Source organism: Cervus canadensis, chromosome 7 (genome assembly GCF_019320065.1).
Source record: "Cervus canadensis isolate Bull #8, Minnesota chromosome 7, ASM1932006v1, whole genome shotgun sequence".
Lineage (NCBI taxonomy): Eukaryota > Metazoa > Chordata > Mammalia > Artiodactyla > Cervidae > Cervus > Cervus canadensis.
In genome coordinates, this window is record NC_057392.1 from 22,997,092 (window position 1) to 23,014,515 (window position 17,424).

The 17,424-nt window shown below is 55.9% G+C and overlaps 1 protein-coding gene across 15 annotated transcripts in view; it reads left to right on the forward strand.

The window, feature by feature from the left end:
* The window catches only part of PCBP3 (poly(rC) binding protein 3), a 220,894-nt gene that overhangs the window by 183,664 nt on the left and 19,806 nt on the right, over positions 1-17,424 (forward strand). For all 15 annotated transcript variants that reach the window (XM_043474624.1, XM_043474618.1, XM_043474619.1 and 12 more), the window contains 6 exons: positions 9,742-9,896; positions 12,418-12,441; positions 13,243-13,275; positions 13,638-13,754; positions 14,452-14,583; positions 15,294-15,422. In XM_043474624.1, coding sequence (XP_043330559.1) covers positions 9,742-9,896; positions 12,418-12,441; positions 13,243-13,275; positions 13,638-13,754; positions 14,452-14,583; positions 15,294-15,422 — 590 coding nt within the window. The remainder of the gene's footprint in view (positions 1-9,741; positions 9,897-12,417; positions 12,442-13,242; positions 13,276-13,637; positions 13,755-14,451; positions 14,584-15,293; positions 15,423-17,424) is intronic.

A 17,424-nucleotide genomic window follows, 5' to 3' on the forward strand; every position in this document is an offset into this window, starting at 1 on the left:
TGAATTCTGTTTACCACTGTCTTTATAGGATTTTTACACCAGTGTATTTGAGGGCAGTTTTCTCCTTTTGTACTGTCCCTTGTACCATCTTTTGTACTGATTTTTGTACCAGGCTCATGCTAGCTTCATCAAGTGGATTGGGAAATGTTTCTCTTCTCTTCTGTTTTCTGAAGTAGATTCTGTAGAACTGCTATTAACTCTACTTGAAACCATTGGTAGAATCTCCAGTGAAATGCTCTGAATTTGGAGATTTCTTTCAGGAGACTTTCAAGATTATGAAACCAATTTCCTCAACTGCTAGGTAGGGCTATTCAGATTATCTGTTTCATGTTAGGTGAGTTGCGCCAGTCTGTCTTTCTCAAAGAGCAAGCCAGTTAACCTGAGTCAGTTTGTTTGTGTGGCCTTGTTCTGAGTGCTCCTTTGTTAGCCCTTTGATGTATGCGAGGTTCTTAGCTATAGCTTCTGTTCCACTCCTTATAATGGTGTTCTGTCTTGTCTTCTTTTTTCCTCAGTCATCCTAGGAGTTTGTCCGTTTTATTAACCTTTTAAAAGAATCAGCTCTTTATTCTATTCATTTTCTTTAGTTTTCCTGTTTCCAATTTTAACTATTTCTGTATTCCTTCCTTCCTTCTGTTTACTTGAATTTATTTTGTTCTTATTCTAGATTCTTAAAATGAGAGCTTAGATTATTAAGACTTTTTATTTTTTTCTGATATGTATTTTGTGCCATAAATTTCCCTCTAGGCACTGCTTTGTGTTTTACAAATTTTGGTATATTGTATTTTTTCAGGTATATGTATTTTATTTAGGCATACATGATACAGGCTTCCCTGATAGTTCAGACAGTAAAGAATCTGCCTGCAATGCAGGAGACCCGGGTTCAATCCCTAGGTCAGGAAGATCCCCTGGAGAAGGGAATGGCTGTCCACTCCAGTATTCTTGCCTAGAGAATTCCATGGAGAGAGGAGCCTGGTGGGCTACAATCCACAAGGTTGCAAAGAGTCAGACACAACTGAGTGACTAACACACACACACACACACACACACACACGATACATTCAGGTCGACATTTTTTTTTTTTTTGACCCCGGTTGGATGCATGAGGCATGTTTTTATACTCCTTGAGACTGCCTCTTTGACTCAAGGATTGCTTAAATGGGTGTTGTTTTAGTTTTCATGTGCTTGGAGATTTTTCTGTTATTTCTGTGATTGATTTCTAGTTTTATTCCTTTGTGATCTGAGAACATACCGTATGATTTCGATTCTTTTAAATTTGCTGAAGTTTGTTTTATGGCCAAGGGTGTGGTCTGCATTGGTATATGTTCTGTGTGCTCTGCTGGTCCCAGACGTGCTGTGAATGTTGACTAGGTCCGGTTGATAGATGGTGTTGTAAGTTTTGTGTCCGTTCTGATTTTCTACCTAGCTGTTCTTTCAGTTGTTGAGATGGTGCTGAACTCTTCATCTGTAACTGTGAATTTCTATATTTTTCCTTTCAGTTCTGTCAGTTTGTGCTTCACATGTTTTACTGTCCTAGTGTTTGATTCATATGCTATTAGGACTGCTTGCTATTGCTTCTTCATGGACTGACTCATCATTATATAGTGCCTCTCTCCATCTTTGGTAATTTTCATTGCTCTGAAGCCAGTTTTATCTGATACTAATATAGCCACTCCCACTTTCCTTTGATTAGTGGTTGTACGACACATCTTTTCCCATGAGTTTATTTTCAGTCTGCTTACATCTTGGTAACTGAAGTGAATCAATTTTTTATCGACAGCATATGATTGAGTCATTTTTCTTAGTCCACTCTGCCATTCTGTTTTCTTTATTGGTAAATTTAGACTATTTACATTTAATGTAATTATTGAGAGGTTAGAACTTAAGTTAATGATTTCATTTTTTGTTTTCTGTTTGTTCTCCCTGTTTGTTTCTCTGTTTCCTTATCTCCTGCCTTCCTGTGGGTAACCCAACATTTTTAATGATTCCATTTTGATTTATTGATAGAGTTCTTGAGTATCCCCTTTGCAGCTCTTCAGTGGTTGCCTAGGTTGCGTTGTATGTGTATAACTAATAGGTTCTGCTCATGGAAGGAGGCATTGCCTCCACCTCCTCACCCACCACCCACCACCTGACTCCCAGCTCACTGCCCCGGGTGATTTCTTTCACAAAGAGCAGGCCCTGGGTTCTGTGGCTAGCTGGTTCCTATTGCCGGCAACCTCCCATAATTCCTGGCAGATGGAAGGAGGGAAGAGTTGGGTGGGAATTGGGACCAGTGGCTCCCGAACATGATTTTGCTCGAGAGGAGTCTGGAGAAGCATAACTGCAGCCTCTGGAACCACCTGGGTGTCTTGAGTCAGGCCCCGAGGGGCGGTACACACACCTTGCTCAGTGCCGACGCCTCCTTGTTCTGCCACCACAGACGCCCTGTTAGCGTAGGTGCTCTGTCGCCACAGGAGGCCAGCTGAGCCCTGGGCCAGCAGGTAGCCCTGGGATGCCGGTGGGGGGATCTCCTTTCCTAGACGTGAACCTCAGGGCTCCACCGCCTTCCTGGGATGGGACGTCCTGTGTGGCCGCTGCCCTGGGGGCATTCTGGGATTCCGGGCGACAGTCCTTCTCAGCGCTTCCCCGGGAGCGCGCCCAGCCCCCAGTTGCTGCCCAGGGTCTCATGCTGACCGGGGTCTGCCTCTCAGGGGGCCCCACGTTGGGGGAGCCGTGCTTGTGGGCCCAGCCCTCCTCCAGTTGCTCTGGTTCCTGTGTCACCATAAGGGCTTCCTGACAGGCCCTTCCTCCCTGTTTGCTCCTCTTTTTAGGACAGCACAATGCCTGGAGCTTAGTCATGGCCAGGGCATATGTGTTGAATTAACAAAGTTATTAATTACCAGTTTCCTACAAGGCGAATTTCAGTCTGCATCTTGCATGTATGCGTTCCTGGAGGAAAGAGCAGGGGCGAGAGCAGCTGGCACTGGTCCGGGCGCTGGCCTTTAACGACACGTCCTCTGTCATACCCAGAGGCGTGACGTACTCCCGGCAGGGAGAGGCAACAGTGGGGTGGGCCGTGTGGCTCCACTGGGTGGGTGTCCCTGGAGGGGCCATCAGCAGGCTTTCTCGGGTGCCTTCCCATTGGGGGTGGCTGCTCAGTGGCAGGATCATCCTCTGCGGTGACCAGCTGTGTGGCATCACGTGTAACTTCACCCTCCTGCTGGCCTCCTAAATGCAGCTTCAGTCATTTACCCAGAGCCACCCACCCCATGACGCTGACTTCTGAAAACCACCAGAGTTTTAAGTGAAATGTAAGTGAATGCATTTTACACATGTGAACAGAACAGTACTTTGATGATGACGAAGTTCCAGTGTTGAGTGGCCCTTAGGTGCTCGCTTCCTGAATGTACCCCTCTGGCCTGCTTCTTCCTTGGACATGGAGCAGTCGGGGTGGGGGAGTGCAGGCTGGAAAGCTCCGCGGAGCAGCCGGGGCCAGCGGAGGGTAGAGAGGAGCGTACTGGTCAGCTGCAAGCCTCCGGCTCCCCAGGGATAGCAGCACAGACAGCCCGTGCTCCTCCAGGAGAGGAGTCCAGTCACACAAAAGCCTGGGGTCCGCTTGGAAACCGTCGGGACTCTGCACTCTGCCCTGACCCACCCAGTCCTGAGTGTGGGGATGTGCGGGGCTCAGCGGGCTCCTCAGCCTCAGGCGGCCTTTCTCTCAGACAGACTCAGCAGTCTGGACCAGCCGTGGGTGAAAGTGGGGCTGCATCTGCCCACCCAGGGTCCCCTCAGCCTCTCCCCCAGCCCCCAAACCCTGCTCTGGGAGGCAGTCAGCACTGGGGACCCCCACAATGCAAACACAGGACTTGGAAATGGCTGCTGGATGCGCTCCTTGGCCCTGGGCACACACCCAGCTTTGGCCCCGGCATCCTCGAGGGAAGGACACATGAGTGCGTGAGATGTCCTGTGGGCACGGGATCGCAGTCCCAGGAAACCTGCACCACCCTCCCCCCAGTTCTCCCAGCCTGGCATCAAGAAAGACCAGGGGAGCTCTCACAGGCGGACGGAGCCCCCCAGTGACCTGGGTGCAGGGCCCACAGCAGGGCAGCCTGAGCCCTCCCTCAGACGCCACAGACGTGGAATGTCCCTGCCCCGTGCTGGGTGACCTGACGGGGGTGCTGGGGGCTGTGCTGGGCGCCACAGGCTTTCTGCACTGGAGGGGCCGGAGCCAACGTGAGATCTGGTTGGGGGAGACATGCAGCGGGTTCCCATCGCCAGTCAGCCTTGTCCCTGGGGCCAGCCTTTCCTTAAGTCTGGCTCAGGCTTTGCGTCAGGGGGCAAGGTGACACATGTCCCCGAGCAGAGGAGCAAAGCAAAGCGGTCAGAGTGGATTTGTGTCTCCTGAGCACTGGGTAGGGGTCGATCTGGACCCCCACAGTTGGGACTGAGCTGAGGAGGCGCCCTGGCCACGCTGAGGGTCCACGTCCATGGTTGGGAGGACTCACATGGTTTGGAGACAGAGTCAGACCTCAGGCTCATCCAAGGCAGCACTGGGGTCTCCTTCACCCTGGCTGGCAGGGTGTGGGCTGTGCTGCCCCTGGAAGTGACCGGGCGCCTCTGGGTACTCACCCTGTGACCACACGGCCAGCGCTCTCATCACCGTCATATGCATCAGGGTGACCTTCCCTGCCCAGCCCTCAACCCAGAAAGGACGACAGTTACACAACCCAGGCACGGGCACTGACGTTGTCCCTGTGACTGCAGCCTGTGTCAGGAAGTCGAGTGTGGCCGGTGGAGACGTGGGGGGCAGGGAAGAGCACCCAGGCTGCGTTTCTGGAGGTGACACAGCAGCCCTGAGATGACATGTGCACTGGATGTTCTGGGGGCGTGCAGGGCGGCAGGCAAGTGAGTCCGAGGCAGGAGCAGAGCCTCGGAGGTGAGCCTAGGGGCCAGGGGAGTGCGCAGCCCGGCATGCCTGCCAGGGGCCTGCACCGGCCAGGGCAGAGAATATGCTTGCAAAACTCAGCTGCAGTTTTCCCAATTTGATGGAAATTCTAAGACCACAGATCCAAGAAGTTCAGTGAGGCTGCAAGAACCCAAAACACAAAGCACCTCATAATCAAAACCAGTGATGAAGAGAAGCGCCTTTAAATATGCTCGAGAGGAGGGCTTTCCTTTCAAAGGACAAAGGGGAGACTGCGACAGACCCCTCCCCTCGGACACAGTGCAGGTGGGGCGGCAGGGAGCCCTGTCCGCCTGGGATACTGTGCCAGACGAGACAGGCTTCCAGAGACGGCGGCGTAAAGCTGCCCAGATGCTCCAGAGCTGAGAACACATCCCCAGCAGACCTGCCCGACCAGATACACGGGGAGATTCATACGGCAGAAGGAAAACGATAGCGGGGCCACACAGGTGAGCGTGAGAGACACTTTTATTATTATCCAAATCCCTTTAAAAGGGAGTTGACTGCTTGCACTTAAAAACAAAGTCTGTGGGATCTATAACACAGACATGTGGCAGTAACAGTGCAGAGGCCGAGAGAGGCAGGCACCGTGCCGCTGGTCATCCTGTGCCTGTCTGGAGGCGAGGCCGCAGCCCACGGACTGAGTCAGGTCCGGCGTCTGTGCACAAGCCCTGAAGCCACCCCCTGGATGAAAGGACCCAGAGTGGTGACTGGTAAGAGAACAAAGGAGATGAGGTGGAATCATACCGTGTGTGCCATTAATCCAAAACATGGCAGAGGAAAAGTAGACACAGGGAACAAAGGACAGATGATGGGGTGATAGACTAAAGTCCCCCACAGCAACAGTCACGCGAACAGTCTCAACAGCCCCAGTTAAAAGGCACATCATTAAAAAATAAAAAATAAGGACCAACTATATGGTGCCCACAAGAAACGCACTTTGAATATAAAGACACAAATGAAAAATTAGAGATGGAAGAAGAGACTCCCTGCTAATCACACTAGTGATTAGTAAGGTCAGGTGTCTGTGTTAATAACAAAGTAAATTTTGGAGTCAAGAATATTACCATAGATAAAGGAGGATCTTTCGTCATGATCCAGGAGTCACTTCATCCACAGAACATAACAGTACTAAAGGTTACAATGCTAATGATGGAGCTTAAAATACACGAAGCAAAAAAAATGCTAGAACTGCAGGAGAAATCGATGAATCCACGCTCACAGTCAGAGATGCCAAGATCCCTGCTCAACAATGGACAGAAGAACGTCACAGCCATCCTTGCTCTGGTCGAGTCTGTGTTACACCCCCTGCAGGTCAAAATTCCTGCTCAGCAATGGACAGAAGAGCATTGCAGCCATCCTTGCTCTGGTTGAGTCTGTGGAACACTCCACCCAGGTCAAGATCCCTGTTCAGCGATGGACAGAAGAGCGTTGCAGTCATTCTGGCTTTTATGTGGAACAGCCCACCCAGGCACACAGACCAGAGATAGACCACATTCTGGTCCATAAGCAAGTCCTTGATAAACTTAAATATCTCAAGTATTACAAGATATACTCTCCAACCATAAAGGAATTAAATTCGAAATCAATAGAAGAACACTATCTAGAAAATCTCCAAATATTTGAAAATTCAGTAACACATTTCAAAATATCCCATGAATCGAAAAAAGAAATCATAAGAGAAATTTGAAAGTTTGTTTCCCTGAGTGGACAAAAAGCACAAATATAAAAATTTGGGGGATGCAGCTAAAGCCATACATAGAGAGCAGCTTATAGAAATAAACATTTAGGCAAAAAGTAAGACTTTAAGTCCATTCCATTACCTTCTTTCTAAAGATACTAGAAGGGGCTTCCCAGGTGGCTCAGTGGTGAAGAATCCGCCTGCCAATGCAGGAGATGCAGGAGACGTGGGTTCGATCCCTGGGTCAGGAAGATCCCCTGGAGGAGGAAATGGCAACCCACTCCAGTCTTCTTGCCTGGAAAATCCCATTGACGGAGGAGCCTGGTGGGCTACCATCCATATAGTTGCAGAGTCAGACACAACTGAGCGCATACGCAAGGACACTAGAAAAGAGGAGCAAATGGGACCCTGCCGCCATGTGCCCAGTCTCAGGCCCGAGCAGAACTTGAAGACGAGAGGCGGGATGAGGGTGTCCGGCAGAAATCAGGTGCCCTGGGCGGGGGTGCAGGGTGAGACCTGGACTCAGGTGTCGTGGATGGTGTCAGCACAAAGTAGCATTTAGACCACTGCTGGACAGGCTTCCAGGGAGGCGGTGAGAAGAGGGCCCTGCCAGGTCTGATGGGGGCCATATCTGCTTCTTCTCTTCCTCGTATCAAATGGAATAAAATGCATTAAATCCCCAGCGTGGGGAGGATGGAAGGAGGGGTCCTTGCCAGGATCTACTGGTTTCTGAGCGCCCAGCACAGGGAGGGCTCTCTGATGACCCAGGCATCAGGCTGGGCCCCTAGGGGTGTGGCTGCTGCTTCTCGCCAAGCACCCCTGGCAGTCACAGGGGCAGAAGCAAGGCTGGCACGTGGGGTGGCCTCAGGTGGGAGGCGTCCCAAGCCTGGCAGGGCAGCCTGAGGATAGAGAGTCCTGCCTTCCCTGTGGCACAGGGCTGGCTCTTCAGGATTGAGGGTGCCCCCGGTGGCCTTATCGGCTCCCGGGGCTGCTCCTGTCTGCGGCAGTCCATGGAGGCGAGGCCTGGGACGCCCGCTTCTGGCACGTGAGGCAGGCTGGCACTCACTGGCGCGTGTGATAGATGGCGGTTGACAGCCCGCAGCCTGGAGCACCCCTGGCACTCGCTGACCCACTTTCTCCTCCGTCGCTGGAACATTTACGTAACAGATGGCCCCAGGGCCCTGCTGTCCGCCCCCAGAGGAGGTGATTCTAATTACACAGGAGGCGGAGGCACGTTGCTGGCCTGGCCGCCCTTGCTGGTTTGTGGGTGCCTGGCCGCCCTTGCTGGTTTGTGGGTGCCTGGCCGCCCTGTGCTGGTTTGTGGGTGCCTGGGTGCCTACCTGATTGCCCTCTGCTTGTTTGTGGGTGCCCACCTGGCCGGCCTGTGCTGGTTTGTGGGTGCCTGTGTGCACACCCCAATCTCGGGGAGACTGTGTGGGGTTGCTGTGGGGTGTCCGCCTGGTGGGGAGTAGGTATATTTGGCACCACTGTGGTCCTCTGAACGAGACCATCCCCTCCTTTCTGGGTCCTTCTTACCCCTGCCCCGCTGCCTGCCCCATCCAGAGCTCTGCAGAGATGGAGCGCCCTCCCCACCCTCGGACACATCAGCACGTGAGGCTGGCTGCTCAGACATGGCCAGTGAGGTTTTTATTTCAGTGTCAGTAACCCTGAGTGGTCGGTGGCTTCCGTACTGGTCAGTTAAGACAGAGCACATGAGTGTGTGAAGGTGATGTGTTTACACGCTGACATGTTACATCACCATGCACCAGCTGTCTCAGGACCTCTGCTCCTATGGGCGGGCGGGCGGCATGTCCCCCAGCGAAGGGGACTTGTCCTCCATCACCTGGCAGCTCTGCCCACCTCTCTGGTGAGCAAGGCTCCTCCTGGTCCTCTCCTGGACTTTTTGTGGAACCCCTGGGGCCCAGCCCTGGGCCAGTCATCCGGCATGGTCCCCCCGCCTGGCCTTCCCCCGCCTTCTGTCCACCAAGTGGTGCTCTGCGGTCAGAACCCTGTATCTGCTGCTTGGCCGAAGCCCTCCCTCTGTGCCAGCCGCCACCCGTGCACCCCACAGACACAGGCACAGAGACGCCTGATGGCGCTCCCAAAAGGCCGCAGCACCCGGCCCCTCCTGACCTGTCCCCACCGGTAGCATCACCTCTCATCCCTTTGTTCCGCAAGTCCCCTCCCGACACTGACCACCCGATTCTGCCCTTGCCTCCCTGACCTCCGTCCAGTCCTCATCACTGGTCTCCTGTGGCCGCTCCACATCCTGCGGGAGGTGGCCTGTCCCCCGGACCTGGACTCAGTGCCCACCTTGCCTGGGGGGGAGGTGCTCAGCTCTGTCCACAGCAGTCAGGCCGGGTTCCATCAGCCGAGTTCCCTGCACACCCCGTGCGCTGTCCCCATCCTTCAGCTCCCCTGTCTGTGACCGCGCCTTGTCTGCAATCTTATACCGGAGCCTGAATGTTGCCTGGAGGGTGAGGTGCTGACCCAAGGCTCTGCAGGAAGCGTACAGTAAGCAGACCGTGATACCGGATGTAAGGCATTTTCTGAAAACTTGGTATAGTGGGGGCACTCAGACATTTCAGTTTGGTTAGTGGAGACGAATCCACTTTAGAAATTAGGACAACTAAGGAGTCTCAACTCTAGACCTACAGGGACATGGATCTATGGTCTCCAAGTTTCTTAAGGCTGAAGGGAGTGTTCTGGCCCTGGTGTATTGGGCAATGGGTAGAGTCAAGGTGGCAACAGAACAGATAGCCCCCACACATGGAGGTCCCCAGGCTGACGGGGTCACCCCTTCCCCTCCAGCCACTCATGGTCCCTCATCACAGAGGCGACACTGAGGCCCAGGGCCCTGCATTAGTCAGCAGGCAGGCTGGGTCAATCCCTGGCGGCCTTTCCCTGGGACCTGTCTCCCTGCCATGTGCCTGCAGCCCCTGCAGGGCCCACAGCTCAAGTCCCGGGGTGCCCTTCCCTCCCTCGTGTGGCTGGGTGCCCTGGATCCGTCTGCTCAGAGCCCCGCCTTTCACCCGCAACGGTGCAGGCGGCCGTAGCCCAGCCTCAACCTGGCCCGGTGGCGCAGACCCGGCCCCTAACGTGAGCCCTCCCTCACCAGGTGACACCATCTGGGCCCCATCTGTCCTTCCTCACGGCGTCCCCGGCACCTTGAGCCACCACCCCCAGCTGCATTTTGGAAGAAAGATGGAGTCCAAAGTCTCGGAAGGTGGCCTGAACGTGACGCTGACCATCCGCCTGCTGATGCATGGGAAGGTATGGGCCTGGGGAGGTGGAGGCTGCCCCCGCAGGGGCTCGGTTCCAAACCAGGCTTCTTACAATTCCAAGTGATCGCGAGCTTGCACAGCCAGTGCATCGCCGTCCCACTTCTGTCCTCCTGGAGCCTCTCACACCTGAGCCGCGCTGCTGCCCCAGCCCTGCCGCCTCGTGTGTGTTCTCTACGCCAGGGCACTCTCCTCCAGGACAGGATGCTGACTGACACCACCCCACTTGTGCCTGCCGCCTGTCACCCCAGGGCTTCCCTTCATTCAGCACTCCCCACACTCCCTGTGGCTTTTGCCTTCGCATTCCCATCCAGCTCTTTTGTAGAAACAATGCCCCTCACTACCTCTTGTTGGCTTTTTCTGCTGTTTCCTCGCTGTTGGCAGAAGTGACCCAGAAGCCATCCTATCAGCCCAGATTTCAGGGCGTCACTTGGTGGGCATGCCTGCGGACATCTCCCTGCCTCCATGGTCATCAGGGGTCCTTGCTGGCGGCCGGTTAGGTGCTGCATGACTGCCAGTGTGCCCCCTCACTTCACTCACAGCTCCTGGACGTGGGGTTCACTGTTTGCTCCTGTCACCCCCACACTGTCCCTGTCCTACCATCACTGGCTCTATGCTCATGTTGCCCCTGACTTGGCCATGGGAGTCGCACCATTCTGACAGCATCACCTCTGGCGTAGAACACCGCTATCGCTCATCCTTCTTTTCTGCTGCTTCTGGAATTGGCCCAAAGACCCCGATTCCCCTGAGTGAGGCTGATGGGGTGGCCTTAGAAGCCCAGGTATGGGCGCATGGGGGTGTCCATGGCTCTCGGGCTTCTGTGGGTCCCAGGCAGAGCTGGAGAAGGTGTGTTTGTGTATATGCATGTGTGTCTGTGCACATTTACACACTACTGCTTTCCATGTTTATCTCTGTGCTGGGCCCCTGAGCTGACACCCCCTACTCCAGTCCAGCAGCGCAGACTCATCCTGGCTCCGTGGTCCGACCGTGTGGGCAGCAGGAGGAACCTGGGGCCCCAGAGGCTCTGGCCTCATGCCCGAGGCCCTGCTCTCCCTAGCTCTGTGGAAGCTGGAGCTCACACCTGGCACCCCCCTTTCTGTGGTGAAGGAAGTGTGACCACCTGCCCACTCCCGGGGTGGGGTGACATTTGGTTAAGGTTGTCAGAGGCTGGGTGTGTACCACAGAGGGCAATCTGTGGTCACTTATACACCCCACTTCCAGCAGCAGCTGGCACAGCGAGCATCCAACCCTACCCTGGGAGATGAGGTACCCTGACCACCAAGGGAGCCCCCACCCAGAGTCTGGCTGCCCCTGCTGCACACAGCCCGCACCGTGGCCCCACAGCACAGACCCTCCCAGCGTCTGCCCCAGGACATTGTCATTGCTGAGTGCTTCACTGGAACAACCGAAGATGAGTTTAATTGTGGAGGCTGCTCTCTGCAGCTAAAAGCCAGTGGGCCCTGCGTCCCTGGGCAGGGCTGCCCAACGGGACCCGAGGGTTTGTCCTGGGTAAGGAGGTGCCATGATGGGCAATCCTGGTGGTGAGCATGTCTGAACCATCATGAGCCCCAGGCTTTAAAACCATGGCAGTGTGTTCAGACATCTTTCGGTGTTCTCTGTGTGTGTGTGTCTGCGCATGTATGCGCGTGCTCAGTCGCTCAATTGTATTTGACTCTTTGCAACCCTATGGACCACGGAGAAGGCAATGGCACCCCACTCCAGTACTCTTGCCTGGAAAATCCCATGGATGGAGGAGCCTGGTAGGCTTCAGTCCATGGGGTCGCTAAGAGTCAGACACGACTGAGCGACTTCACTTTTCATTTTTCACTTCCATGCATTGGAGAAGGAAATGGCAACCCACTCCAGTGTTCTTGCCTGGAGAATCCCAAGGAGGGGGAGCTTGGTGGGCTGCCGTCTATGGGGTCGCACAGGGTCAGACACGACTGAAGTGACTTAGCAGCAGCAGCAACCCTATGGACCATAGCCCGCCAGGCTCCTCTGTCCATGGGACTCTCCAAGCAAGAATTCTCCAGGCAAATGGAGTGGCTAGCCATTTCCTTCTCCAGGGGACCTTCCCGATTCAGGGTTCAAACCCTCATCTCTTGCAGCTCCTGCATTGGCAGGCGGGTTTTTTTTTTTTTTTTTACCACTGAGCCACCTGGGAAGCCCCTTGCAATGTTTTACCTTTTTAAAAAAGGTCAAATAGCAATAGCAGTAAATTTTTACATCACAAGGTCATCGAGGGAGATTTTACCTTCACCTGCTTCTTGCAGGCTCCCTTGAGGCCTAAATGCACAAGTGATGCCTGCCAATATGTTTGTCTAGAAGGCAGCCTGCCATTCTCTCTGTCTGTCTGTCAGAGGCAGGGCAGCCCGCTGCCCTGCCACCTCCTGGCCGTCCGGCCTCCCCTGCCTGCCGCGCGTGTCCCGGCCAGCGGGCAGCCTCCCGCGCCAGTCACAGGCGTTCTGCTCCCTCTGTTCTGACATCACCTCTCTGTGCTTCCTTTCCTACAGGAAGTTGGCAGCATTATCGGAAAGGTAATTATTGAGTGAACTCTGCCTCTCTTGGGGTCTCAGGGGGAAGTGAGGCCCAGAGTGCCCGTGCTGGGGGTGGGTGCACACCTGTGTGCCATGCGTGCAGAGTGGGTCCCTCCAGAATCCTGCCCCCTGCCTTCAGGCTGCACCCCCGAGGCTGTCCCAGCACCTCCTGTTCTCTGGCCCTGCAGGTGCCAGGAGCCCTCCGCTGAGGCCACCCCATTCCCCAGGGCTCTGGCACCAGTCCTTCTACCCAAGTTTCACCCATACGAGTCCCCACATCATTCCTGGGAGCAGTGTCCCATCTCCAGCCTGGGTGTAGTGAGTCCGTTCACACAGAAATGCTCCCAGGGAGAGCAAGCACTGGTGTGGAAGCCCATGCTTGTGGGCAGGCAGTCCAGGACCCCCTCCCCGAGTCCTGCAGCCGTCTAAGGCTCCCTGTCCCACATGGTCCCTGAACGGTGGGGGTGGCCCCAGAGCCCAGAGTCAGGCTCTTTTTCACAAGCTGCTCTTTTTTGAGGGGTTGCCCGTGGGCCTAGTCCCCACTTTGCCTGTGGTGAGGATGGAGGAGGGTGCAGACCTGCCGGATGGAGCAGGTGCCCAGGTCAGGCGTGGAGCCGCGTCAGGTCCACAGGGCCAGGCCCACCCAGCCTGCGGCCTGGGCCCTGGACAAGGGTGCAGGGAGGGTTTGGGGGGTCACCTGTGCCGGCACCGAGTCTGGCTTCAAGTGCTGGGGTGTCCGGCCTCCCGGGCCTGTGGCAGAAGCCCAAGTGACCCCCTCCCTTGTCTGAACCTCTGTTCCAGAAAGGAGAGACCGTGAAGAAGATGCGTGAGGAGGTGAGTGGGCCCCCCTGAGCCCAGCGCCATTCCTGGGTGGGTGGGAAGGAGTAGACTGGGCCTCCTAGCAGCTCTGCACCCAGCCCCACAAGGCCTGGACCCATCAGAAGCCCCATACACCAGGGACGAGAGTGAGGGGCGACCATGGGGAGCCCCCAGTATGCTCGCTGGTGGTTCAGGCATCCTCCTGGGTCACGGCCAGGTCACAGCCTGCTCATCAGGATAGGACTGGTCATCAGTGCTGAGGTTCGGGTGCCACCAGCCTGCGGGCATCTCTGGTGGTCAGTAGGCCCAAGGACCCAGCCCGCTGCCGGCCCAGTAGCTTGAATCCAGTTTCTGAGGTTTGCTTGCCTTCCTCCCAGAGTGGGGCGAGAATCAACATCTCGGAGGGAAACTGCCCAGAGAGAATCGTGACCATCACGGGCCCCACGGACGCCATCTTCAAGGCCTTTGCCATGATCGCCTACAAGTTTGAAGAGGTAAGGGGTGCCTGGGGACCCCTGCTCTGGGCGAGGGGACCTCTCATTTCTTCTGCCTCCCCCGGGACCTCCCCACCAGTCCACCTGCTAACAGGCCAGCACCCCTCCTCCGCGAGGTTCACCTCCCTCACCGAGGGTTTCCTTGGGCCTGGCCCCCAGAGCACAAGCCCTCAGGGAAGGCCTGGCGCCTGGCAGTGAGGCAGCTGCATGGGGCCTCAGCCCTGTCCACAGCGGCTGACCCCTGGGGTGGGCAACCTGGCTCAGATGTGGGCAAAAGGAGCCCAGACGTGGGAACCAACACACCTTTATGTGTCTGTGCACTTCTGTGTCCGTCTGCCAGTGAGTTAAACCTTAAGATGTTTATGTGTTTCTGATGTTTTCGACATCGCTTAGAGTTATTTGATGTCTTTACTGAGAGGATGACCAAGCTGGGGAGTCAACCTTTCTGTCAAATGTATCACCTTCTGTCCAGGCCCCTTCTGCCCCACCAGGCCTGAAGGTCGGAGGTCAGAGTCTGAGCCTGGGCACTCTTGGGCCCATGCCCACCGCACAGCAGCACAGTGGCGCTGGGACAGGCCTCCCTCTCCTCGTCACCCGAGCCGGGCCCAGCCTCGCAGGCCCTGCAACCAGCCCGGCCCGCCCCCTCCCCCAGCCCATGGCAAGCCTCACAGTGGTGTGTGTGCCTCTTCCTCCCCAGGACATCATCAACTCCATGAGCAACAGTCCGGCCACCAGCAAGCCTCCAGTGACGCTGAGGCTGGTGGTCCCTGCTAGCCAGTGCGGGTCCCTGATTGGCAAAGGCGGCTCCAAGATCAAAGAGATCAGGGAGGTAACAGCCCTCTTCCCCCACCCCAGGGCTGCGAGCCGGGCGGGTCAGGACACCCCTGGGCAGAGCACCGGCCCCCTCCCTGCCAACCCTGCAGCACGGAGCTGGGAACGGGGGAGGGGCAAGCACAAGGCAGAGTGACCAGGGGACCCCCGATGTGGGCATCACGCACAGGCGCCAGGCCTGGCTCCTAGGACGGGGCCCCCCGCGCATGGGCTCTGCCGCCCCAGTGAGGTGCCTGGGAGACCGCTGAGCCACCCACTGGGGTGGAGGTCACCTGAGGTATGACCCCACATCCACATGTTCATCTTCCAAGGAAAGCCTTCCTCTCTCAAGGGAGGGCAGCCCCCGGCCTGACTCCCTCCAGGAAAGACGGCCATATAATTCAGGCCCCAAGACTGGAGTCCATCCTTGTCTGGGACCTCAAACTCCACAGAGAGGGACAATTCCAAATATGTGGGGAAAAATCCTGTCTGCTGAGATGCCCCTCCCTCCACCCAGCATCACCCCTCCAACACAGGTCCATGCTGGTAGCAGTGGGCTGAGCCAGACGGGTGTGGCTGCCCATGGGTGCTCCAGACGGAGCATGCAGCAGGCGTGGAGGGGTGACCTGAGGCAGCGCCTCGTGGGCATCCCGAGGGCAGTCAGGACGTGTTGCTCCAGTGCACGCCACCCACCTCAGCAGGGCCCCATCCAACATCCAGTCTCTCCAGTCCACAGGTGCCCAGGTCCAGGTGGCCGGGGACATGCTGCCCAACTCCACGGAGCGGGCAGTGACCATCTCGGGGACCCCGGACGCCATCATCCAGTGTGTCAAGCAGATCTGTGTGGTTATGCTGGAGGTACAGTCTGTCCGCAAGTCCGGGCTCCTCGCCCGCCTGCCCCTCTCTACACCCGGCCCTGCTTTCTGAGTGCTGGAGGTTCTCGGGTGCCCTGAGGATTCATTTGGTCAACGTTGCCTGGACTGGGCCTCAGGAATGGGCCCACGCCCCTGACCCAGGCTCAAGGCAACTTGAATAAGAGCTGTGCAGAGTGTGTGGGCACCGTGGGAGGGCTGCCAGCTCCGCCACCTCAGGATGGGGTCTCATCTTCACTGGGGATTTGGGGAGAGAACAGAGAAGGTGGTGGGGGCACGGGCCCTGCCAAAATCTATGGAGTTGAATGAAGAGTCCACGCAAAGGGGCAGGCCTTATGGTGCACCTGTGTCCTGAAGATAAGTCTGTGCTAAAGACAAGCGTGTGCTGGAGACAGATGTGCACTGGACACAGGTGTGCATGGGAGGCAAGTGTGCGCTGGAGGCAGGTGTGTTGGAGACAGGCCTGCACTGCATGCAGGTATGCACTGAAGTAGGTGTGCACTGGAGTCAGATGTGCACTAGGGACCGGTGTTTACCTGTGGCAGGTGTGCACTGGATGCAGGTGTGCCCTGGAGGTAGGTGTGCACTAGGAACAGGTGTGGCCTAGAGGCAGTTTTGTGCTGGAAACAGGTGTGCACTGGAGGCAGTTTTTCACTAAAACAGGTGCCCACTGGGGGCAGGTGTGCATGGAAGACAGGTGTGTATGGAATCAGGTGTGCATCGGTGGCAGGTTTGTACACGAGACAGATGTGCACTGAAGACAGGCCAGCACTGGTGGCAGACGTGAACTGGAGATAGGTTTACACTGTTGGCAGGTGTGAAATGACGTGTACTGGAGTCAGGAGTGCCCTGGAGGCAGGTGTACTTGGAGACAGGTGTGCTCTGCTGCAGATGTGCCCTGGAGGCACGTCAGGGCTGGAGATGCAGGTGGAGTGGAGTGGCCACACCACTGCCAGGACCCCCTGGCTGGACCATGTGCAGGCCCCAGAGACACTGCTGAGGTACAGCATGCTGTACTTATGAAAAGCACAGGAAAACGCCCAAATTGTGAAGACAGAAAGGAGTGAAGAAAAGGATTAGCCAAAGGAGAAGGAAGGAAGGTGCAGCTGAGCAGGAAGGAACCTCTCTTAAAATTTTGAGGAAAATCCCAAGATTTAAGTTTCAGTCCATACGCAAACTGCTACAAGATTAACTAAAGTTGTCAATAATAGTTGCTGGTCTTTTTTAAGCTAAAATGAAGTTATCATGCCTCTAACAGAAGGTTTCACTCTCTGTGCTGGTTGCCTGGCCATCAGGCCCTGCTCCCCCACAATGAAGCCCATGGAGGGTCCACCCTGGCTGATGCAGTCCCGCTCAGATGGTAGCCCCGGGGGCAGCAGGGACTGTCCCTCTCCTGTACTTGACCTGGTGCTAAAGCACCATGTCTGACTCCTTCGAAAAAAGTTGGTATTGGTTTTATTTTCCTGAAGTGTGATATCTGGAAGTCAAAAAGATTTTCCTGAACATTTTTTTCTGCAGCATCCCCCCACCACTGGTCCTGGTTATGAACAGTGTCCTCCTCAGTCCTGGTGCTGGGACCACAAGTGGCCAAGAGGGCAGGTGGCCAGCAGGGCCTGGCACCCCTAGTGTGGCAGACACCCCAGGAAGTGAGGAAGCCATGCCGGCCTAGTGGGTGGCAGGTGTCACGTGGGGGTGCAGGGCAGAGATGTGAGCCATCCTAGGAAGATGAGGTCTGAGCAGGACACATGGTCTCCTCAAGACTCCTCACATGTGGCCTTGCCTATGCCACGTTCATGGTCAGATGTGGCCCCACAGAAGAGCCTGGCTATAGTTGCTTGTGCCCCCGGGGCCGAGAGAGGCAGACTGAAACACACAGGCGAGTGTGATGGGTCCTTGTGGAGGTGGGGGGAACAAGGCCTCCTGTCATCGGTGTCACAGGGCTCCCAGGAGCGGCTGCTTACTGGGGAGGGAGCACTCTCACACCCAGA